This window comes from Lissotriton vulgaris, chromosome 2_1, assembly GCF_964263255.1.
Source record: "Lissotriton vulgaris chromosome 2_1, aLisVul1.2, whole genome shotgun sequence".
In the NCBI taxonomy this organism is placed as follows: Eukaryota; Metazoa; Chordata; class Amphibia; order Caudata; family Salamandridae; genus Lissotriton; species Lissotriton vulgaris.
Genome location: NC_141687.1, coordinates 519,181,249 through 519,206,450, shown reverse-complemented (window position 1 = coordinate 519,206,450; position 25,202 = coordinate 519,181,249). Strand labels below are relative to the sequence as shown.

The window sequence follows — 25,202 nt, the reverse complement described above, 5'->3', positions numbered from 1 at the left end:
ATCTTTGCTTTCTCCTTATTCTCTGTTTTCCATATTTCCCTTCCTCCGTCTGCCAACAACTCTTGATGCCTTTCTGTTGTTCAGTTTTACAGTCTGATGGTTTAAATAATGTACCGGTCTCTAACAAAGAATACAGTTCGCCTCACCTACAGACACCAACTTAAATTAAGCATCATTAGCTTGCAGCCCACAAAGGAAATGCCAGAGTGGCTATTCCGGCCCTTTCTGCATTGTATATCCTTCCTGAAGAGCAGATACACCCTTTTCTCTCCTTTCTGCAAGACACAAGGATCCTAGCCTTCTCCCTTCCCTATGGAAGGGAAAAGTGTGCGTGGCGATCGGTCTCTTCGAGTGCCAGGGAACCACCCGCCATTGAAATATGGCGGGCAGTAATACAGTCATCAATGGTGGTCGGACTGTCAACGATGCGGTGATGTGGCAGTCCCACACATGTTGATTGATGTGCTATTATGTGTGTGTTTTCAGGTAATGTAACTGGTGTGCTTGCATCTCAGTTTGTGTATTTCACAGCAAAAGTAATTCAAAGTGTGTGTCTACCAAGTGTTCAGTATTAATGTACCTTTCAGGCTCCTCCAGTGGGAGTGTTTTAGGGAAGTGCATTAAATATTTTGCGTACCCCTGCAAGGTCTCTGTATGCACGGCATAAAGCAGTTCCCCTGCAGGAGTGTTTATTTGTAAAGCATACAATGTGTGCTCATTTTTTGTCAGGCAACATATTACTCTTATTACTGTTTTGGTGCCTCTCAGTCTCTTGTGCACTGGAAAACAGGAGTGGGGATAGTATTTAATGTTCTTTGTGGCTCTTGTGGCAAATGTTAATTTGATATGTACACATTTTAACTTTTAACTGCATGAGGTCCCTGTGGCTTCTTCCATTCCCACCCCCTGTCTGTTTTCCTTCTTCCCTTCACATCTCCTTTGTTAACTCCCATCTGTGTCAGTCCAAGCAAACACCAAACCAAAATGTATGGGTAAAAGACATTGTCATTAACAACGCCAATAGCTCTACCTCTCACAAATGCGAGACCTATTGCATTGCAATGCTTGTTAAATCTTTTTATTAAACAATAAAGAGACAACTTTTTGTACACAGTTCGATAGGGCTGGTCACATTTCACTAATACATTTATACAGTCCACCATTACACAGTACTTGACATGGGGCAATAACGTAGTTCCAATTATGGCATATGGGGATCCTCCGGAGAGGGGACAGTTATGTTATGTTATTCTCTCTTTTATAGCGCACGAATCACCGGGGGGCATCTCAGCACTTTACTCTAGGTCACCTAATGCGGGGCACCTGAAGTAGCTGCAATGAACCAGATCTTACTAGTTTGTCCTGGAGATACCGAGGGCCTTGACCCTGAAGCGCGCCGAAAGTGAAGCAGCAGATCTTGAAAAACGCCCTTTGTTTAATTGGCAGCCAGTGCAGCTGACGTAGCAGGGGTCGAGAGGGGGTGCCTGCTGGCATGTTCAGGACCAGCCTTGCTGCCGTGTTCTGAATGACCTGCAGTTTTTGCAGGGCTGTGGCTCCCACATCAGCCAGCAAAGCATTGCCATAATCCATACGGCTCATGACTAAGGCTTGGTTTATGGTTCTCCAATGTTCCATGGGGATAAATGGCAGGATCTTTCGCAGTAGCCTCAGTCTGTAGTAACATGCCCCTGATATTGCGGCCACCTGTTCACGCATGGACAGGGACTGTTTGAGTTTTATGCCCAGATTGTTTACACATGGCTTCGGAATGGGAGGGGGGCCCAGTTGTAACGGCCACCACTCATTGGTGCTTCAGCCTTCCCGAAAAGCATGACTTCCGTCTTGCTGGGGTTAAGTTGTAAACAGTTGGAAGTCATCCACTTGGCGATTGCCAAGATCCCTTTAGCAAAGCGGATTCTGTCAGCTTCGGGATGTTGGCCGATGTTAAAAAGCAGCTGGGTGTCATCGGCGTACGATATTATTTCAAACCCCAGGGCTTCTACCACCTTACCCAACGGAGCCATATAGATATTAAAGAGCGTGGGGCTAAGGCAGGAGCCCTGGGGGACGCCCTTATCCAATGAAGTTCTTTTAGATTGGTGGGGACAAAATATGATCGTTTGAAAACAGTCTGCCAAAAAATTCCGAAGCCATTTGAAGCCCAGCCCCTGAATGCCGCAGGCGCTTAGCCTCTCCGCGAGCCTAGAATGAGAGATGGTATCAAAGGCTGCGGAGAGGTCAAGCAAAATCAGGATGGCTGAACCACCTCTGTCCATGTTTATTCTCAAGGAGTCAGTCACAGATAGGAGGGCCGTCTCTGTGCTAAATCCTCAGCAGAAGCCTGACTGTGAGGAATCCAAGATGTTATTTGATTCCAGGTATCTATTCAGTTGGCTGTTAATCAGGCCTTCCAGTATTTTACCCAACAGAGGGAGCAGGGAGATGGCGCGGTAATTAGCAAGTTCAGCCGGGTCGGCCGTGGGTTTCTTCAGAATAGGGCGTACAAAGGCCTCCTTCCATGAGGCAGGGATCATCCCCTCGCTAATGGAAAGGTTGAACATTTTTTGTACTGTAGGGGCTAGTATGTGGGATAGGAGTGACATGATTTTAGGTGGGCATAGATCCATTGGGGATCCTGATTTGGCAAAGGTTAACGCCCTTTGGGTCTCTGCTAAAGTGATAAAGTCGAAATATTCAAGAGGACAACTAGGGCTAACAGGGTCATCCTCAAAATTGTCTAGAGCAGGGGGGCTAACCTGGATATCCATGGAAAAGTTTGCATAGATCTTTTCAATCTTTTCATGAAAGAACTCGGCCAGTGAGTCACATAGACCCTTCGTCTCAATGGTGGGTAATTTGCATACTGTGGGTTCTACGAAATCTTTTACTATATCGAAAAGGGCCTTAGCCGAATTTTTGGACTGTTCAATTTGATTAGTAATGGACGCGCACCGAGCCGCCTTAAGGTTCCGATGATATGTGGCGAGTGCGACTTTATATTGTTGTTTTGTTTGCTTGGTTTTATTGTGTCTCCATTGCCTTTCAAATTTTTTACATGACAACTTTTCCTGTCTCAAATCTGAGGTGAACCATTTAGCCGACATTCGGCTGGGAGTGGGACTAGGTTTATGTTTCAGAGGGATAATGAAGTCCAGTGCCTCCTTCATCCCCTTGTTAAATTCTGACAGTCTATTCTCTACATCCAGGTCTTCTGATCCCTCTGCTAACCGATAAGCCATCTCAAAGTCCTGAGGGGTGAGTTTGTCCCATTGCCTATATCCCTTGGGGCCCATGGCATTAGGCAGGCCAGAGGGGACCTGGATTGACAGGGGGGAAGTGAACTTAATCATCAGGTGGTCCGACCATACCAAAGGCTGTGGATGGTCACATCTAAAATCCTCGATATTAGTGAAAACTAGGTCGAGAGTATGGCCTCCCTTATGCGTGGGACCGAAGATTCTTTGATAAAGGCCCATATGTTCCATGTCTGAGAACAGTTTGTTAACCTCTGAGAGGGAGGTTTGTCCCCCATGATAGTTAAAATCTCCAGGTACTATAAACTTAGTTGTTGCCAGGGCATATGTGGCTATCAGATCTGTGAGTGTGTCAGAGAAAGCATTTTTTGGGCCAGGTGGTCTATAGACTAATGCGGCCGTCCAACACTCTGAGGCTGTGAAGTTTACAGCTCATCCTGACGTGAGTGAGCCCATGATATATTAAGGTGCTGTTTATAGGCAATGGATATGCCCCCCTGTTTTACCCTTCCTGTCAAGATGCATAAATTTATAATTTTCGGGGATCGCAATCTTGACAGACGAGAGGTTGGTGTCATTCAGCCATGTTTCAGTCATAAAAGAGATCTCAGGGGAGTGGGAATTTAACATGTCCCAAATGTCAAACTGGTGTTTGGGAAGGGATCTAATGTTACATAGCATATAGGTATGCTGCTCTTTCTTGAATGATCTGGGAATGTGATTAGGTGTAAGAGGGTTTGACATAACGTCGCTTTGAAAGGAACAGCAGCAGCACGCTACTGGGCCTTCTAGCTGCATTGGGAACTTGATGGAGCAGTTTGGCAGAACCCCCTCGGATAAGGAAGCATTCCTACGGATTTGTTGGAGTACCGCAGAGGAATAGACAAGCTGGTTTGATCCTGTTGCACCTGTGGGGGCACAGAAAGAGGGCCTCGTCTTTAGCCCCGTCCCACAGTTGGTGGGACACATATATTACCACAATAGTCATTCCACTTAGTCTGTATAGAAATCCATTTCTTTGGGCATCCCCTCGCAATATAGACATATTTTTCCCTTATCAAACAACAATCCGTGTCCGCCTCCCATGCCTCCACAGTGGGCGGTACCCGTGCCCCCCACAGTAGAGCCAGGTTTCTTTTGGCTACCATTAGGCCCAGGGTGACCCATATTCTATCTTTTCTGTTTAAATCGGTAGGGACCAGACATTCAAAAGACATCTTTTAGCCTCTGTTCTCATCTCTAGTTCGAGGGCCTCGCCAATGCAGTCATGAATCTCCTTCCAATACTGGATGTATGCACATTCCCACAACATATGTATAAATGTGCCTGTCTGGCCACACTGCCTTCTGCACATACTGTCGTCTGCTCTGCCCATTTTGACCAGCCAAGACTCCGTAATGTAAATTCTATGGAGGATTTTGAGTTGTACCAGCTGTAGTCTGGAGGAGATTGCGACCTCTCGCGGGGAGGCTACTGCCTCTTGCCACTCTTCATCATCGAGTTCCAACCCAACCCTCTCTCCCTCCCATTGTTTCCATAGCAACCCAAGGGGGTCTGGGGGGTTGTTGATCAGTTTTTTATAAGTCAGGGACACGGATTTTGTTTGTGGGTACCCATCAAGCAATGTGTCTTCCAACTGGTGTGGACTCTGGGGGAGTTATCCCCTTTGGCAGCTGTGTTATGAGTGTGTGCCTCACTTGCAAAGTACTCTGTGTTGGCCAGGTCATACTATTGTTGCAGGTCGGTGAACGAGACCACTTCTCCCTTCTTCCATAGGTCGCCAATTCTCGTGATCCCTATCAAGTGCCACTTGTTGAAGCCCTTCGAGCTCCCCAGGGTACCCAACTGTTCCGAATCCCAAAGAGGGGTAGCCTGCGTAAGCTTCCGCTCCCACCCCAAGCTCCTATTGACTGTATTCCACACTTGCAGTGAGTGTCTGGTCGGTCCTGTCGGGGGAAATCTCTTGGACTTGGAATAGAGGGCCAAATTATAATTACTTCCGGCAACAACCCTTGTCCATCCTATACCCTGGGTCATCCCATTTACGGTACGATTGATTGCAGCCAGATGGGTCGCCCAATAGTACTTTTTAATACCTGGGAGTCCAATCCCTCCGTCTTACCAACTTAGAGAAGGCTATACAAGGGCGCCCCCCCAAAGCAGTTCCCTCTGGAGACTTTCTACCTCTTTAAAATCTATTGCTGTGTCTGATCTTTTTAGGAAACCCTTTATTCTGTGGATCCTTCCATTCTGAATGATCTCACTGAGGACCTACAGGGTGCGGCAGTCACCCCTCTCCCTCCCAGTGAGGCTGAGGCTCTGGAGGCCCCGATACGTATAGAGGAGGCGATCTCGGCGATTGCCCGGTTAAAGCCCCTGAAGGCTCTGGGCCCAGACGGCTTTAGCACCCTTTTTTATAAAACCTTTGGCGCCAAACTGGCCCCGTTGCTCACCCGTTTGTTTAACTCCTTTGCGGACACGGGCTTCCTTATGGCCTCCATGTTGCAAGCTACTATTTTGGTCATCCCCAACCCGGGGAAAGACCCGGCGCTTTGCAGTTCCTACCGGCCAATTGCCCTACTGAACATCGACGCAAAGCTGTTCTCGAGCATCCTGGCCTACAGATTGAATCCTCGCATGCCCAGCTTGGTCGACCCGGACCAATCTGCCTTCATTCCGGGTCGGCAGTGTGGGGACAATACCAAACGGATTTGCCACTTAATCGACAAGGTGGAACGGTCTAATGAAGAAGCCCTACTGCTGGCGGTCGACGCAGAAAAGGCTTTCGACCGTGTGCATTGGCCATATTTATTTGCCACTCTTGAGCGTTTCGGATTGGGGGCCGGATTTCAGCGTTGGGTAGCGAGCATTTATTGCGCTCCATCAGTGACCGTACGGGTGAACGGCTTGCTCTCGGACGGCTTTGTGGTGGGGAGAGGAACGAGGCAGGTCTGCCCCCTCTCCCCTCTACTTTTCACCCTTTATTTGGAGCCCTTCACACAACGGCTTTGGGATAACCCAATGGCGCAAGGTATCTCGTTTGGGTTGGATGGCCATCTCATTAGCCTTTATGCTGATGACGTCATCTTCTCGGGGGCTTACCCCTTGATTTCACTGCTGGCTATTGTGGATGATCTACTGGCCTGCAGCCAAGTCTCTGGCTTGAATATGCAGAAGTCTCAAGTACTTAATCCTACTGCAGCACAACCAACAGTCGACTCCTTACAGGCCCAATTTGCCTTCGACTGGGTGTCAGACAGTATTACATATCTTGGGTTGGTACTCCACAAAAGTCTCACTAAGACATTGGACGTGAACTATTCAGCGCTTCTCTCCCGCATCCTTGAGGACTTGGCCCTCTGGCAGCGCCTGCCTTTGACATGGTTTGGGAGGTTGGCTGCTGTTAAAATTAACGTACTTCCCCGGGCCCTGTATCTCTTTCAAAGGCTCCCCCTGGAACCCCAGCCGCACTCACTCTGCCACATCCAGACCGAAATTGAGCGCTTTGTGTGGAGCCCAATCTCTCCTCGGCGGCAAAGGACTTTGCTGCAAGGCCCTAAGAAAGAGGGCAGCTTCGCCTTTCTTAACATTACAGGCTATTTCCAAGCTTCACCACTACGGGACCTTGTTGAATGGAGCCGTCCCATGACTGAGAAATACTAGGTCTTCATGGACCAGACGGTGGCGGGTCACCACATCTTGCGAGAGGCCTGGTTGCTGAGACCTGCTCGTGCACAGGGGCTCTACTCCGGGCCAGTTACCTGCCCCACACTGCTTGTCTGGGATAGGGTTTCTGTGACGGCTAACCTGACTACTTTTTCATCGCCAATGACCCCGATCTTCTCAAGCCTGGCCTTCCCACCTAGGATGGACAAGAGAGTAGCTATGCGCTAGTTGGAGGGCGTTTGAAAGTGCTTAGGGCATTTATTTGACATCTAGGATCTTATTCCCTTCGGGGAGCTGCAGGAGGACAACGGCGTCTCCAGCTCCGATCTCTTCCTACATTCACAAATAACGCACTGAATCTCGGGTGCCACAACCCGCCCCTTGGCTACTAGGCCGATGAGGCCGTTCAAGAAATGGCTCATCAGTAAAAAGGATGATCGCAGACTTATTTCTGAAATATACTCCTTTCTCACCCTAGGCATTCGGAAAGTACGCACGGCTGGACAGAGGCACTGAGAGGCAGAGCTAGGACGCACACTGTCAGATAAGGAATGGGAGGATGTCTTTTATAGGTCCCAACATACTGACTATTCCATGGGACACGCTGAAACTGCTTTTAAAATTGCGTCTTATTGGTATACCCCAGCCCACCTAGCCAAGTGGCACTCTCGATGCGATGGCCTCTGCTGGCGTGGCTGTGGTAGCCCTGGTACCCTCCTCCACCTGTTAAGGAACTGCCCAAAGCTCACGAGATACTGGGAGAGAATACTTGATGATATTGATAAGGCCTTCAACACCACCATTCCCAGGCTTCCAGCTTACACTTTCTTAGGCTTGCCCAACGCACTGACCTTTCCCCTGCGCTCTTCTAGAGGGAGACAGGTGGCGCTAGCGCTGAATGCTGCACATCAGGTGATACTGGCGGGCTGGAAATCAGACAGGATTCCGGTGCACTCACAACAGCTTCATCAACTATGGTACCTCTTAGGCATGGAACGACTTTCAATGGCTACTTTGGGGAACTGCGCAGACTACGCCAAGATTTGGGCTCCCTTTATATCCATCCTTTCCACTAAATTCTGGGAACTGTCCTGCCCTAGTTAACACCAGATTCTGAAATTGATTCCCGATGACGGTGCGGCCGCCTAATGTGGTCTTTCCCCACTGGCCTTCCTCAACCCTCCAGACTCTGCGGGGTTCCGCATCTAACAGTGTTTACAGGCTGGATTCCTTTTTTTTTTTTTTTGTTTCTTGCTCACTGAGGAGAATAGGTGGGGGTGGATTTTGGGGTTGACCCTTTTTTTTCTTACTCTTCTTTGTTTCTTGTCAAAAGCAGAATTACTAATGCGTCACTATCTGTTACACGCTTTGGCTTACTACTGCTCACAAGCTTTGCAGCACACCAGTCTTTGTAGTTATCCATCATAATGGGGGTGGCTTGCTGACTCCCCCATTTTATGCATGCGGCAGACCCGGTCTGGGTTGTAGGAGACATGCTGTGTTAATTATCAGTCTGAGTGTGCTTCTCTTTCATTGTCTTGCTATCTTGAACTGACTAGGCGTTTGAACTGACTACCACTGGGTTGTAGGCGATGCTGTCCTGTGTTTGCCATACCTTGTGTTCTGCCAATAAAATCGATTTAATACTAAAATATATTGCTGGGACTGAGAAATTCTGGAGCGCATAAGAAAAGCGTGGCAATGACATAAATTTGAACAGCGCTGCCCTTCTTAACCGCGAGAGCGGGAGAGTCTTCCCGGCTGCCCCATCTCGCCTCAGCCTCTGCAGTGGGGGGAGCATGTTGCATTCATAACTGGTTTTGGGGTCAGTTGTGATGAATATTCCCAAGTATCAGAAGCCCTCTTTTGCTTCTTGCACCGGGAGAGGGGGTGGCTCGCCACTGAGAACATACATCAGGAATTTACTCCAGTTAATCGTATACCCCGAGTATTTCCCAAAGTTGGTGAATATGCGAAGTACCCTGTGGAGCGATGCCTTAGGGGACCACGGTAGAGTAAAATGTCATCCGCATATAAAGAGATTCAGTCTTCCCATGTGTCGGCCCACTTCAGCCCACTGATTACTGGGTCTCTACGAATCCACTCTGCCAGTGGCTCCAAGGTTAGGGCAAAATGTAAGGGAATAGCGGGCAGCCTTGCCGGGTCCTCCTGCTCAGCGCAAATATTTCCGACTTTTTATTGTTGATGACTACTTGCATCAGGGGCTCCGAGTATAGTAGGCGCACCCACTGTATGAAGTTGGGCCCAAATCCCATCTTAGTCAAGGCTGCAAACAGGTACGGCCACTCAATGGTGTCGAAGGCCATCGTGGCATCTAGCCAAACCACTACAGCTGCTTCTCGGATCGTGTCCTGTCGCCCCAATACTCTATGCAATCTCCTCAAATTTTAAGGCAGTGTTTTGGTGAGGAATAAAGCCCGATTGCTCTGGGTGTACTAATTTACCAATCATTGAGCCAACTTACCAGCCAGGAGCTTCGCTGGCACTTTAGGCTCCACATTTAATAACGATATGGGCCTATAAGAAAAGCACAAGTCTCTGGGTTTGCCCTCTTTATGTATGGTGACCATTGTGGCAACCCTTTGTTCCAAGGGGAGCAGCCCTACGTCACGGCTTTCAATGAACATGGCCCGCAGGTGTGGGGCAGGTACCTCTGGCTTCAGCTTGTATAGCTCGATCAGGAGCCCATTAAGGCCCAAAGCTTTACCTGACTGAAGGTTTCTGATTGCCTGAGTGAAGTCACTGTCGAGCACTTCCCTTTCGTCAGAAGTCAGGTTAGGAAGTGATATGTCTGAGAGCAAGGCTTGCGAGTCCTCTTCTGTGAAAGAGGAACTCGCTCGATATATAGAGTGATAGTATTCTGCGAATTAATTGGTAATCTCCTGCGGGTCTATAGTCTCCCCTGACCACATTAATAGTTCAGGCACTAGTGTGCTCGCCAGCTCTTTTTTGTCAAGCCACGCCAATAACTTTCCAGCCTTGTCCCCCAAGTCATACAGTCTTGTATGACTTGAGGAGTGGTGTGGCTCACTGGTTAGAGGCGGCAGACCCGGAAGCAGAGAACGGCCCGGGACCAGGGTTCAATTGCCGACGCGGCAGGGTTGTGGACCAGGGTCAACGGACTCGATAATTCTCACCTCGGTGCCTAATCTAACCAGGGATCACACTCGCCAACTCTGGGCATTAAGCTTGCCTCATCTCTACAACGGCCCCCCACAGACGCCGGGGATGCCTGGTTTCACCTTGGAGATACCCAGAAGGGACCATCTCACAGGGAAAGCCAGGACGGGTTCCCCAGCGGTCTTCAGCGCCAGGACACCCTGAGATGGGGTAACAGTGCGCTTTACAAGTATCATCATTACATTACATTACATTCTTTGTCTCTGCTCAGCGACTTGGCCATGTCAGTAAGGATGGGCCTATACTCATCTCTCTTAAGTTTCAAGGCATGGTGTCTATCTTGAGTCACTGGCCCCTCCTCGTCTTCCTCCATTAGGAGAATTTCATTCTCCAAACGAGCTAGGTCTTTGAACTTTTCCTTCCGCACCCCGGTTAAAGACAAGATTGCTTGACCCCCACTACCATTTTAAAGGCTTCCCACAGGGTTTAGGATGACCGTACGGATTCTCTATTTTCCAGAAAATAATTATCAGTAGCTTTTACCAGTTCACCACTTACCACCGGATTCCGCAAGTACCAGGGGTTAATGGGTGCTATTCTCCCTACCTTCTTCTTGCTCATGACCACCTCTGCTCATAGTGGGGAGTGGTCAGATATGCCTCGGGCAAGATGTCAAATGTCTCAAATATTTCCCACTTGGGACGCCGGGGTAAGAAGATAGTCAATGCGACACAAGCTATTGTGTGCCCCTGAATGGAAGGTATGTTGGATACTTCCTGGGTGGTACAGTCTCCACGCATCCACGAGACCCAGTGCATTTAGAAAAACCGGGAGCCATCTATGTGAGGCAAACTATTTGATAGATAACTGACTCAGTGCTCAGTCCCAACCTTACCAGCCCTTCCACAATAAAACGCACAGAGGCAACAAGAGTTTTCTTTTAATAATGGTATTGTAATTACGATTGTTTAGAAGCTTTGTCAAAATATTTACAGTAAGTTTTCATGTATTTGCAAGCCTGCTAGTCAGCGTTTGATGCACTATTGTTTTTTGTTTACATTGTGCTCGACGTCACAAAATCTTTAATATTGCAAGACATCAGGTAGCCAATTTGGGAAAAGCATGCCCGACCCAAAAATTAAAATTCACGCCTAGTCCACCTATTTCATCCTCTCTATTCTTTGCTTTATTCTTCCTGATCTCTGTGAAGCTTGTTTGAAAATGTTTACAGCAGACAGGCCATGTGGGTGTTAGCCTTTAAGGACAGAATGCTTTATAACTCGAGCTGTGTGTGAAGACATTCAGTTATGGTCACTGCATATGGTAGGTAGGCTTTCAGTGTGTGCTTGCTACAGAAGAACTGCATTTTCCCCTATTTATATTTTCTTTTTAAAAAAAATCTTTTTATTGGTGCTTTAATTGAGTTTTTCAGAAACCTTAGTACTTTGTCGTTTATCATGTACACGCATTCTATACATTGTTATTCTCACTACAGCATAGAATTAACACATTTGGTTGTCTCCTAACTGTTACGCAGTTACATTCAATACCGTGTTTCCTATTTTCGAACATTCTGTCACATTCTTGGATCAGCTAAACGTTCTCAACTTCCAGCTGCGGCCTTGGCACTCGATGCTGAGAAGGCCTTTGATACGGTTTCTTGGCCTTTCCTGCGTGCGATTTTATGTGCCCATAATCTTGGGGACTCCTTTATTCAGATGGTTATGTCTCTGTATTCTTGCCCTAGAGCTAACATACAAGTTAATGGTGCTACCTCATCCTTTTTTAACCTTCGCCAAGGTACTAGACAGGGTTGCCCTTTATCCCCTCTTTTATTTTTATTATCCATTGACCCTCTTCTCAGACTGATTGACCTCCACCCAGATATTAAAGGCTTTTCTTTTGGTTCGCATTGTTTCAAAACAGCTGCTTATGCAGATGATGTCCTTATTTTCTCTGATGACATTGCATTGGCCATCCCTGCTATTTCTGACACGATTTGTCTCTTTTCAAAGGTCTCTGGGTACACCTTGAATAAGGATAAAACTGAGATGTTCCCTTTGAATGCGTACTGTTTTTCTCACCATATGGGGTCTGCTGGCTTTAAGTGGCAAACTAAACAATTGAAATATTTGGGTATTTATTTTTGTTCTTCCTTAGCTGCTACAGTCTCTTATAATGAATCCCAAACCATTCTTAAAGTGCGGCGTCTTTTGGAAACCTGGTCTCCGAAACACATCTCTTGGTGGGGTCGCCTGCAAACGCTTAAGATGATGATTACCCCTATTATTAATTTTGTTTCCTCTATGCTTCCGGTTAAACTTTCTGCTTCCTTCTTTCATGAAATTGATGTTCTCACTTCTAAATTCTTATGGAATGATAAACGGGCTAGGATTGCCTATAAATCTTTGCGTCAACCTTGTGACATGGGTGGATGTAATCTTCCTGATTGGGAGAAGTACCAAGTTGCCTTCTTGGCATCTCAAGGTGCTTTATGGTTTTCTTCCCCCTCTATTCATATTCCATCTTGGCTGTTGATTGAACAAACTCTTGCCTCCCCACTACAGATCGCTTCTTTTATGACTACGAACACCCTTTCTATCCTTTTCTCCCGTTCCATTATTTTAGATACTATTGCTGCGGTCCGCAAGATTGGTAGAAGAGTTGCGGTTCCATTGCATAAATCTAGATGGTCGTCTATTTGGCGAAATTCTAAAATAAAAATCAATATTGATCCTTCTCTGGTGTCCTATTGGGCTAACAAAGGGATTTCGCTTGTTAAACATCACTATGATGCTGATGATCAACCGTTACCTTTTTCTTCCTTAGCAAGTCAATTCTCTTTAACTAACTTGGATTTTTATACCTTCCTTAAGATTAAAGTAGCACTTGCCAAGGTGCACCTTCATCCTTCTTCCCCCACAATCACTCTTTTTCACTTATGGATACTGTCTGGACATGTAGCCTCCAGAATCTATAAATTCTTATCGTCTTCTCTATTACCTACCCCAACTGTTACACAACGGAAACGGTTGCATCACTTTGATCATGACGTTACGGACCATATCTCTCCCGACACCTGGCAGCTTATTGGTAAGTTTTCTCTTCGTAATAAAATTGCCCCTTCACTAATGCAATCTAAATTTTTCTCTATGAATCTCCTTCATTGGACTCCTACTCGCTTGCATTCGCTTCATCTTAAAGACGATAACTTGTGTTGGAGTTGTGGTTTGTTACCTGGGGATTTTCAGCATATGTTCTTTGGGTGCTCCCTCCTCCAACCCTTTTGGGATCTAATACATAAGCATCTTATGATTATTTTTGGTATTAAATTCCACCTTTCCTTTCCATTAATTCTATTAGGCCCGTTAGCTGCCCCGGTCCCCCTTCCTTTGGCTTTTACGGAATTGCAATTGTTGGACCTGTTGTTAACCGTGGCAGTGAAAATCATTCTCATGGAATGGAAGTCTTTTTCTTCACTTTCCTATCATACCTGGTGGGCTTGGGTCTCCTATTTACGGAGTGCTCATACTTCAGTTGATCATGCTCATCTTTCTCCTACCATATCCGCTGGTGTTTGGTCTGCCTTAGATTCATACATGGATTCAGCCTTGAAAGGGTTGGTTGCTCAGTTTCCCCTTGATTTGTCTGTTTAAATGGTGTTCTCCTTTTTAGGAAGGTTCTTTGGAAGTCCACTTTCTCTCGTTCTTTTCTCTCGTTCTCTTCTCTTTCTTCCTTTCCCTGTCCTCTTTTTCCTCTTTTCTATTCTTTCTTCTCCCTCCCCTTTTTTCCCTTAATATATTACCTGATAGTGTTACTTTTGACAGTTACGGCTACTGTTTCTTAATTTTTCTCCTTTTAGTGATTTATTTACCTGACTTCAGTAGCTTTAATTTATTAGACATATGCATCGAGACATTTATTTTTTAGCCTCATATGTTGCTTGTACTTATCTGATTTCTATGGTATCACTAATGTTTATACCTTATTTCCTTATGCGCTCCCTCAAAATAATAAAATCTTTTGAAATAAAAAATAATACTGTGTTTCCTATTTGTGTCTTTCATGAGTGCTTGCCAAAGGAGACTATGCCCCTATTTATATTCTCAATCTATAGCTGGCTTAAGAAGATTTGAACATTTATGCCCCGACGTAAGTCAGGGTTTAGAAATTTTATCCTGGGACTTAACTACCGTATTTTCCGGCGCATAAGACGACTCGGCGTATAAGACGACCCCCTACTTTTCATGATAAAATGTAGGTTTCATGCTATACTTGCCGTATAAGACTACCCCCACTTCCAACGCAGTCCTGCATAGCGATTTTGGTCATTCACGGCGCCATTTGTTCTATTTGCCTATTACTTTTTATTTGCTATCGATACTTGCACAGTGCTTCTACAGTGCCACCATCACCTACGTAACATTAGTTCTTGTGTTTGAGTGCCCTCCATTTATTTCAATATTATACCGTACCTCTACTTGCACACATGTCACTTTTTCCTCCTGTAATGCACCATTTTCTATTGAGAAGCGTTCTGAAACCTTCGGGTGAAGTCCGCACTATGTAAAAACGCATGAACACATACCGTAAAGTTTGGTACCTGGCGTATAAGACGACCCCCAACTTTCCAGAACATTTTAAGGGGTTAAAAAGTCGTCTTATACGCCGGAAAATACGGTACTTCAGTTCCTCAATCGCCTTTGTGAGTTACTTTTTGGTAGATAGCTTTTCATATCCGTGTTCCTTTTACTATAGAGGATATCTCAGGCTTCTCCAATGACTAGCTCGTGAGCTAGAGGTAGTTCTCCATCGGCCTGTAAGTAGCTCTCCTGTTTGCTAGCCAGCCTACTAAATTTGAAGCTTTTGCTGGTTGAATTAACACATGTATACCAAAGAAATATCGACAAAGCCAATCTTTCAGCCTTTAAAGTAATCAAACAGAGGTATTCATAAGTTCACACTTTCCATACCTGTGATTTCATCCATTACCACATTGAAGTCAGTCCAATTGGCTTTGTTTTCATTTAGAAATTGTCTTAAGAGTTGAACCTTGAGGTGTTTCCTGAAGGTGGTGAGTAAAGTACGTTTCCTTGAATTCTGTGTTGTGTGAGGTGCATGTTGCCTCATGAACTAATGAACAGGTACCAGAAGACACGAAGAACAATTTATCTAAATGTCATAACACTTAAACAGTTCTTTGCCAGTCATAGAATCTTGGTCTAAATGTTGCCCCATCTGATTATAAAGTCTTGTGTGACTTCATGAACCGTGCATTGAGGAAGATATAGTTATATAGGTGATCTTTTGAATTTAGTGTTTTGTTTTTAGCTCATAATCATAATTTCCTACCCGGGCAAATGGAAGGAGCTAGATCTGTCTTTAACCCAGATTTGTATTTTCAATCACTAGGGCCATCTTAATCCTCCAAATTTGTGGTCTTTCTGCTTCAGCTTGGCTATGAGGGCATTAAGGTACATGTGTTGGTGACCATAACCTTAAATGGCTATCACCCGAGATTTGTTATTAATAGTTGTAGATAAAATGTTCCTTAATTGGTTTGCTAATCATAACTATTGTTTATGATGCTTAAACATATTCTAATAATTCTTAACATTAATAATAGATATTATTATTAATAATATTAGTAGTAGTATTGTATTTATGAAGTACAATGTTCACCCATAACTGTGCAGTTCAAATTATTACCTTTGCCAGCAAAAATGTATATGCGAGCAACAAGTTTGAATTGTTTCTGGAGTTTCAGATGTTTTATTTCTTGTTTAGGCCCGATGGCTTGTGAATTATAGAGTACACATCTATGGTACTGATTTCCCTCCATCCCCATTTCTTATGTTTTGATTTTGGGATAATATTGATCTGATAGAGACTATCTAGCCACAGATTCCTTACCGGCCCACCCATCCTACTCACTCTGAGAACGAATTTCTAGGGACAGGGTCTTAGTTGAGACACTGGTGGTCAGTGTTCTTAATGGCTCTGCGCTTCTAGTGTGGAAAGTCATGACAAGTAACTGACGTCAGTGTGCCTGGTTAGCGCCTATATAGGTACCACAGTGGCACTTCTGGTGTGGACAACCACGACGACAGACACAGAGCCGATCAACGCCACCCACCAGTGCGCAGGGGAATTGCTCACGAAAAATCTTCAGAATCCAGTCTGATGACTGGAGGAATTCTAAGGTAAAGAATCTGCGGCAAAATTAAATCTCTACCAGATAAAGCGTTACCAAAGGTAAGTAACTTTTTCATTTTGCTCACAGTGGAATAGAGTAAACAGAAACCCACTGAGGGTCTGCCAAGTACGGTGAACTCGGCGAGCTTGTCTAGGTCCTGGCCTGGAATCTGAGAGACTGCAAGAAAGGTAGTGTCTCATAAGTCTACCAGTCGGGGGCATGGCCATAGGATGTTCATGAAAGAGCCTATGCCTCAGCATCTGCAATAGCAGGACTCGGGATTAGGTAGGATTGATGATGTGGAGGTGGTGTTGTGTAAGGTGTCAATGAAACAGTATGTTATAGAGGATCCTCCTACCATGGGCATGATTGGCAAAATTGTTGGTGTTTGAAGGAGGCGAGATGCTGGGGGAATTTCTCAAAAGGGATTAGGTGCACTTGTGGCATGAGCTTTGAAATTACTATGCAAGATCCTGTTCTGGATCTGAAAAGAGTACAAGTGCTAAGCCGCATGGATTCTAAATTCATGTTCTTGGCTACGGTACCTCACCCAATGGTCTGGTTGCAAGGTTCTGAACTATGAAGGACCATTGTTTATCCGTTCCCCTCTAAGCCACTCTACCATATAGCATATTTGAGATGCCTGGTAGTCAGGGCTACCAACCCCCCTCCCTCCTTGGGGTGTATTGTTCAAGACTTGAAGGCCAATCTCAAACGCTTTTCTTCCCAAACATACAACATATAGGCAAGCAATATCCTCCCTGTTGATGGGAAGAGGCATCACTCTGGACAAGTAAAAGGTATGTGTTAGCAATGCTCCACATCCCTGAAAGGGAGTTATTTTTCCAGGCCACCATTGAGGACTTAGCCTCTCACAGGACGAGGTGACTTTGGTGCAGGTGAAGCGGGATGGCATTAGGAGGATGCTCAAGTATTTAATAGGAATTGCATTGTCCTGGACAACAAGAATGCTAAGGGGTTCCCTTACACTAAAATTAACCATCAGATTTGGTGATGTTTGCCTTTAGGCCGGTGACTGCTTGGAATTCCTTAAGGAGTGGGAACAAGGCATGAAGTAAGCTCTGGGCCTCTGGAGATGTGATTAGGATATCGTCAGCAAAAACTGACACCTTAAAGGTGTTGTCATCAAATTTAGAAGAGCATTCCTGTGAAGTTCTATCTTCTAAGATCTCTACACTTCTGCTTCTTCAGTCTTGCAGTGCTATTGATTAGAATTAAAATAAAAAAAATGATCATCCAAAATAGACATAAGCTTATCGCTCTTCTCCATAATTTTGAATCATTAAGCCTTCTGTGGAATACTTATTACCAATCCGATGTCCTTTCTTTACTTAGGGATTTTGAGTTATCGAATGTCCTAGGGTGGTTGTAATACATAACTAAGGGAAAGCCTGTGCAGCTATTCAATAACAGCACTGAAGTGGGGGATAGTCTTGATATGCACAAGGGCCCAGGGGCCACATTTGAAGGTACAGGTAATGGATGTGATTTAGAAATGTTTTGTATTATTCTTGTGTGTATGAGAAATGGTTTTCCTATTGTTGGTATTCTGTCTCTTCTTTAGCTACATGTAACCAATGTATTGGGTTTGAGATAGAGGATTTTAGTATAAAGTTTCCAATACTCTTTATTTCTCTGTGACTCTTTTGATAGGAATTCATTAACACTTCTAGGTAATTTGGGCACTTCCAAGTCGTCTCTCCATTCTTCTGTGGTAATTAAATTGAGTAAGCCTTACACCATCTAATAGATACGCTTATGGGTGGTAGAAATGCAGTAGGACATTTGCTATTGGCATGCAGTCAAGCAAGTTAATTGTTTAGAGGAGGTTTTAAACAATATATTTTCAGGTATATGCATATATAGATATATGCATTCTTTGTTTATTCACCTGATACTATTTGTCCTTTGCAGGCAAGCCACTGGAATCTCGCAGACTTTGCATGAAGCCCATCCAGTGTCCGCCAAACGTGGAAACTATTTTTAATGATGCAAAAGTTAAATTGAAGAAGCAGTTCCGTGGAGCCATATCTCATCAACTTTGCGTGGACGCAATCCGAGCTGCAGTGCAACTGCCATTTGCTGAAGGAATTTTGAAAGAAAGAGAATTGTTGTATAGTATCTTTAACTCAGAACAGGGCAGAGATCAGGCAGCAGCCCGCCAGTATGCCTTCTTTGCAGAAAGAAAAGTGGCTAAATGGACGACACCTTCAGGAGCCAACTGGAAATCCGCCTCACCTCATCCTATTGGGGTAGCCGCAGTGATAGGTAAATAGATGTGAAGTGCACAATACTGTAATTATAATCTCACACGCTCACAGATTCACTGAAAACAAAGTTAAAGTGATGTAATGGATATTTATAGTAATAAGAGATTACTTTACATTAAGAAATAACTAATATTCACTGAAAACAGAAAGGTGGTGTTAGGTTTTAAAAAGACATAAGAACTGACGTTTAAATTACATCATTGATGACATGACTGATGACACCTCAAATGACAATATCCTTGTTACTGTTATTCACTTGGCGATATACCTATACCGCCAATTACTGATCAGGGAGCTCACCGCCTAATCCCTGCAACACGCCTGCTGTTAACCGGATCTTGGACCTTGCTGACCACGCTGAACCTCGCGGTACCCGCTGCGCGGGTCCCGCATCGCCCGTTTGCCTGGGTTTCCGTGCAAGGAGTAGGATCATCGCTGGAGTCATCTGCGGCACCCGAGGGCGGGAGAGGAACACTCCTTCAGGGCTGCGAGCGCCAGGTGAGGGACAGGGACTCCATTTCCCAGGAGTCCCTGGGTTGCCATCACCTGCACCTGGACGCTCTCCCTGCTTGCCCCGCCCCCGACCGCCGAGCTAAAGGTGCCGCCTCTCCAGGACACTGTGGGAAACGCCTATACCGCCAATTACTGATCAGGCAGCTCACCGCCTAATCCCTGCAACACGCCTGCTGTTAACCGGATCTTGGACGTTGCTGACCACGCTGAACCTCGCGGTACCCGCTGCGCGGGTCCCGCATCGCCCGTTTGCCTGGGTTTCCGTGCAAGGAGTAGGATCATCGCTGGAGTCATCTGCGGCACCCGAGGGCGGGAGAGGAACACTCCTTCAGGGCTGCGAGCGCCAGGTGAGGGACAGGGACTCCATTTCCCAGGAGTCCCTGGGTTGCCATCACCTGCACCTGGACGCTCTCCCTGCTTGCCCCGCCCCCAACCACCTCATCACTATATTGGGAACGTCTGACCCCCGCTACGCGGGACGCGTGCGGGACGCCCGGGGCTAAGCCCGGGCAAAGGGCGGGCCCTCCGTGGCCTGTAGTGCCTGGTCTGGGCGCACCCTTATTAGTCCTCTGTACCATAGGCTCGTATTGATTGTTACAGTTGCCTTTCTGATTGAAGCTACTGGGGTCACTTTTTCTCCGGTTAGCTTATTTGCTTACCTTGTGTTTACTGTTATCTTTGGGTCATTTGTTGAGGTATTTTACTATAGCTTGTTTCCTTTTTTTATTTGTCAGAGATGTCTACTCGTAAAACTAGGAGCCAGAGAGCCGGAAACGTCAAAACTAAAAAAGTAATTGGTACCCTAGATAATTTTATTTCTCGAACACACTCTTTGATAGACGAGGGCATTTCTATAATGGAAAGGAGGGTATCATTGGACCTTGCTCACGCAAAAAGATCTTCATTGGGCAACATTGCAATGATGCATTCCCCGCCGCCAAGTTTGATAAACCCTGTTGTTACTTCTGCTGGGAACCCCATTAATGATTCTACTCCCGCCAGCAGTCAACCACTAACTCCTATTAATGCCCCTGTCATGAGCACACTACCCTCTAATATCCCCCACGTACCCGTGATAGTTAATCATGATGTTATTGACTCTTCTATTACGGCTGGGTCAGACACCATTACGTTAACTTCAATTGTTGTGAACCCAACAAATCTTCCTATAGACAATCCCGTCATCACTTTACAAGGGTCTATGGGTTCCAACTCCGGGGGGGACAATACAGGTGTGACGATAGCAAATGATGGGACTCTTCAGGCACCCATTGTTCAAACTGAGTCTGACCCCTTAGATTCTACCCCCCATTTATTATCTTTAGGGGTTCCGGACGATATAACTCCTGATAGCAGTCTGGCCAGTCTTCTGGATATGAGCGGAAGCAATGACTCACTAACTAATTCAGGAGACGGGCTTGACTCCCTAATGGAGTCTATGTCTAGTTTGTTAAAATCTTTGCTTTTGCCCCTGGAGAATAGGCTTTCTAACATAGAACATCAATTAGCTACTATTCTTGCCCTACAAGACCCTAGGCTGATTACCCCTGGCCCCTCTATTCCGGTGGTTTCACCGCCTGTTATTAACACTGGGATTGTCGTCACAAATCCACCCACGGGGAGTATTCCGGCTCCCGCAATTATCCTTCCAGTTCCTTCTCTGCCGGCAACTAATACAGTGAATAATATCAAACCCTCCACTTCTACATGTCCAAGTACAGTGAATAGAAATGCAGCTACCAAAAAGACTCCTAACAACCCAGCTCCTATCATTCCACAGTCACAGTCCAGAAAAACCACATCGCGACGTAACATCAATTTACCACCAGATGCTTGTCCGTACGTGGTTGTTCTGACAGGGATTCCTGAGCTGCCAATATCCACTTCTGAGCCCTTCTGGGCGATTAAAAATAAAATATGCCACTGGCTTGACAAAAATTACCCTCCACCACCCAGCCTAAACAAGAACATACTTATGGTCGAACGGGCACCATGGGTAGGTGGGAAGAAGAAAAGTATAAAGGGTGATTGTGTCGTTATCACGTTTGAGGACCCACGACTTGTAGAATTTATATGTTCAACTCCTCCCTGTGATAGTAAGTCAGTGGTATCAGCCAAACCCCTGTCTTTTTTTTATATGCAGGAGGGCCATGAGGATGTTAGATGGAGTTGGATGAGGCCTGCTAGGAAAGGCTTGGGTAGAGGTGGTACATACCAGAATCCGCAACAATGGGGAATGCCTGCGGAGGAAGGATGGAACTTAGTCCATAGGAGGAGGGGGCATCAGTGGAAGGGGGATACACATTTTAATGGAGAAGGGTGGGGCCCACAGCTCAATTATCCTTTATTCCCTTGTTACAATCGATTTAGTGGGTTGGAAGAAGTGGACTGACCATCACCCCAGTGTATTGAAGATGCCAGGGGCTGTGGGGTACTTTCTACCGTAGATAGTGGTTCTATTGTTCCTATTAGGGAAGAAGTACCTGACCAGGGTAGCACTATTCCAGACCCCTTGTCAGGGGATGTTGATACTCAGGCCGCCATGGATACACCTATGCTGTCCCCTTCCCTTGTTAAAATTCTGTCCTGGAACATAGCCGGCTTAAAGAAAAATTTGCCCGATCCGGAATGGAATAATTTTGTAGATGATTTCCACATTTGTATGTTCCAGGAAACCTGGTGTGTAGAGCCAGAACACAAACAGGGTTATTCTACGTTTTTTGTCCCTGCAATACAGCTTGGGAGGGGGCGCCCATCGGGGTTTACTTATTTGGATCAGGACAGATTTGAACTGTAAGATTACTGTTAATTATGTCCCCTGTAATGATATTCTCCATATAACTGTTAAAAGGCAGTCTGCCAGGAATGCTTTCGAACTTTTCTGTATTTATGCCAGGGGGCTCCCAGGGGGGCAATTGTCTCCAATACTGGAGTTGTTAGACAACAGGCTTTCTGCCCTCCCTTCTAAATCCTCAGTATTAGTGGGAGGTGATTTTAATTGTACATTTGAGCCTCTTGATGAGGATGAATTTTTGGGCTGTTATAATAAGCCAGGAAATCAGTTAATTCCATCCTTATCTCTGGCCCCAATTAAGAAGTGGTCGGCTCGAGCTATTCAGTTGAATGCCCTGGTGTCTGCATATGACCTATGTGCCTTAAATGGCCGTACCACATCTGATCGTATGGGCGCTATGACCTTCAATCGAATAGGTTGCCCGTCACGGATTGACTACATCCTTTTGGATATAGGGTCATGGGCTAATCTGGTTGATATGGAGGTCAGTCAGAGGATTGATAGCGACCATAATCCCCTTTGCATGGGTATGTTCTGGGGAGACAACATTGGTGAGGAGGTTCACAATGAGCTGATTACTAAAGAACTAGTCCCTTCTAACTGTAATCGCAGGATTAAATGGAATGTGGTTAGGTGCAATGAGGGGACACTTGAGAATATTAGGGTTCTAGTTTCGGCTGCCTCATCTGCCCTGGTTCCAGTGAACCAAATTTCACTCCAGCTTCAGGGGTCGGGGCTGGCAACTAAGTATAAAGACCTAATAGGGGAGATCAGTATGTTTTTCTCTAAAAAAAACAAGGGAGGTCATTTGTCTAAATGCACGCAAAAAAAGGGGAACCCTTGGTATACTGCCTCCTGTAGAGAGAAAAGGAAAGCAATTTCACTAGCTATTAAAAATAAGGATGCCCCAGCTGCTAGATTAGCTAGAAATGAGTATCGCACTAGTATTACAAAAGCCAAAAAAGATTGGGAAGAGGATCATTGGCAGGCTCTAAAGGAAGCGGCTCATGGGAAAAATGCCACTGCATTTTGGAAATTGATCAACGTCATGGATAGACGAGGCGTTGAGCCCATACCAAACCATATAACTGAGTCCCAATGGTATTCCCACTTCTCAAATTTATATGGCGTAGGCTCCTTAGAAGTTGCGCCAGTACCCCCTATATTAGGTATTGATCGTACGGTCCATCGGAATGATGGCTTTACAGATGTACTGTTTTCGCCCCGTGAGGTACAGGAGGCAATCCTTAAAATAAAACCGGGTAGGGCACCTGGCCCGGACGGAATACCGGGTGATTTATTGATGTCTAACCCACTGGTCTGGGCTGATTTTATTGTAAATGTTTTGAATCTTATTCATTTAGGCCGCCAGGTACCGGACTCATGGAAGGGTGCTGAAGTTGTTACCGTTTTTAAAAAGGGTGAGAGAGAGGACCCTGCCAACTACAGACCAATTAGTCTAATTGATGTTATTCAAAAAGTAGTTGGCAGGGTAATTGTAAATAGGATTGAGGGCTGGCTTATGGAAGGAAACATTTTGTCCCACTTTCAGGCTGGATTCAGAAACAATGTTGGGGCCATTGACCAAGTTTTCAGATTTTGTGCAGTTTTCTGGAAAACAGTGACAATAGCCAAAGGGAGCCTTTACCTGGCTTTTATTGACCTCAAAACGGCTTTTGATGTAATACCCCGTGTTAAACTTTGGAACGTCCTACTGGATATGGGTTTCCCATCCTACCTGCTAAATCTTATCATTAAACTCCATGAGGGTACATATGCGAAGATACGCTGGGGGGCGCAGGGGCAACTCACTAAGAGTATACCTGTTAATAGAGGGGTGCGGCAGGGGTGTGTGATAGCCCCTACTTTATTTTCCCTCTTTATAAATGGGGTGGTGAAACATCTGCAAGATACACCGGCCGATGCCGCCATTGTGGCTGGGGAGAAAACGCCATCCCTCCTCTTTGCCGACGACACCCTCCTCTTATCAAAAACCCCCACAGGTCTCCAAACCCTTCTCGATCAGTTCAGTGTTTTTTGTCAGGAACGGGGACTTACAATAAACACAACCAAAACTAAACTAATGGTTATGACCGCCAAGAGGAAATATAGGAATATCCACTTGACCTTGAATGGATCTCCTTTAGAGGTGGTCGATGAGTTTGACTACCTTGGTGTTAGGATTAATAATCATTTGAAATGGGAACCCCATATATGTAAAATGATTTTAAATCTTAAAAGGGTTTCCGGCGCTATTTTAAAAAACCAACGTCTCTCTGTAAGCAGGCCAGTTGCCCCTGCCTTATCAGTCTATGAGGGGAAAGCAATTGCCTCAGCTGTTTATGGCTCGGAATTGTGGGGCAATGAGAATACCAACGACCACGTCCGATCAGAGAACAAGTTTATGAGGGACTTGGTGTCGCTTCCATCCTCTACCCCACTTAAACCTTTATTCTTAGACCTGGGTAGAAAATCTATTCGGGACATCCTCCAGCTCCGTCCCCTCTTATATTGGGTTCGTTTGAGGAGGACTCCCGAACTAGCTAACTATGCCCTTGTGTTAGATGAAATGCTAAAATTAAACACTTCAGGCAAAATCAAGTGGCTAAATGCTTTAAAAAAGCTTGTAGTAAGTGTGGGTTTAAGCGACGCTTGGGTATCCCAATCACCTCCACCAAAACAAATGGTGAAAAAATTATATTGGGATTGGATAGAGACCAAGGCGCAACAGAACCCAAACTGGGGACATTTGACCGAGACTTTTTTGACCCATAAATGCACCCTAAAATTGGAATTGTTTTTGGATTTTATTCAGATTCCTCGGGAAAGGACTTTATATCTTAAATTTAGACATGGAACATTGCCCCTCAAAACTTTTACATCTAGATGGAACAATAGGAGGGAAGAGAATACAATGTGTCCAGGGTGTATAAATCCCGAAGAATCATTGGGCCACTTTTTCTTTGCCTGTAAGGCATACATCTTACCTAGGAAGAAATGGTTAAAACCAGTACTAAAGAATCTTGGTGTTAGAGATTACAAATCAGCTTTGCGTATTCTTATCTCCGACACCTCTTCTATGGTTACTATTTGTGGGGTTGCAAAGTTCTTATCATGTGCCTGGATCATTAGGACTAAGATTTTAAAAAATGCTCATCAAGTCAATTTTTCCACATAACTCTTATATGTATTTTTGTAAATAATGAACTGTTTTTATAATTATGTGTGCACTTTATGTTTGTACTTTTTATGATACATGTGTCGAATAAAAGTATAATGACTTGACTTGTTATTCACATTACTTCGTAAGACCTTACAACATTTTATAAAAGAAAGGTATTAATAAG

The 25,202-nt window shown here is 45.3% G+C and overlaps 1 protein-coding gene across 1 annotated transcript in view; it reads left to right on the top strand.

Moving 5' to 3' along the window:
• Window positions 1-18,554, top strand: part of LOC147730672 (peroxisomal bifunctional enzyme-like) — a 513,256-nt gene extending 494,702 nt beyond the window's left edge. Inside the window, exon 7 of the mRNA XM_086954100.1 lies at window positions 18,193-18,554. Coding sequence (XP_086810226.1) covers window positions 18,193-18,554 — 362 coding nt within the window. The remainder of the gene's footprint in view (window positions 1-18,192) is intronic.
• The last annotated feature ends 6,648 nt before the right edge of the window (window positions 18,555-25,202 follow it).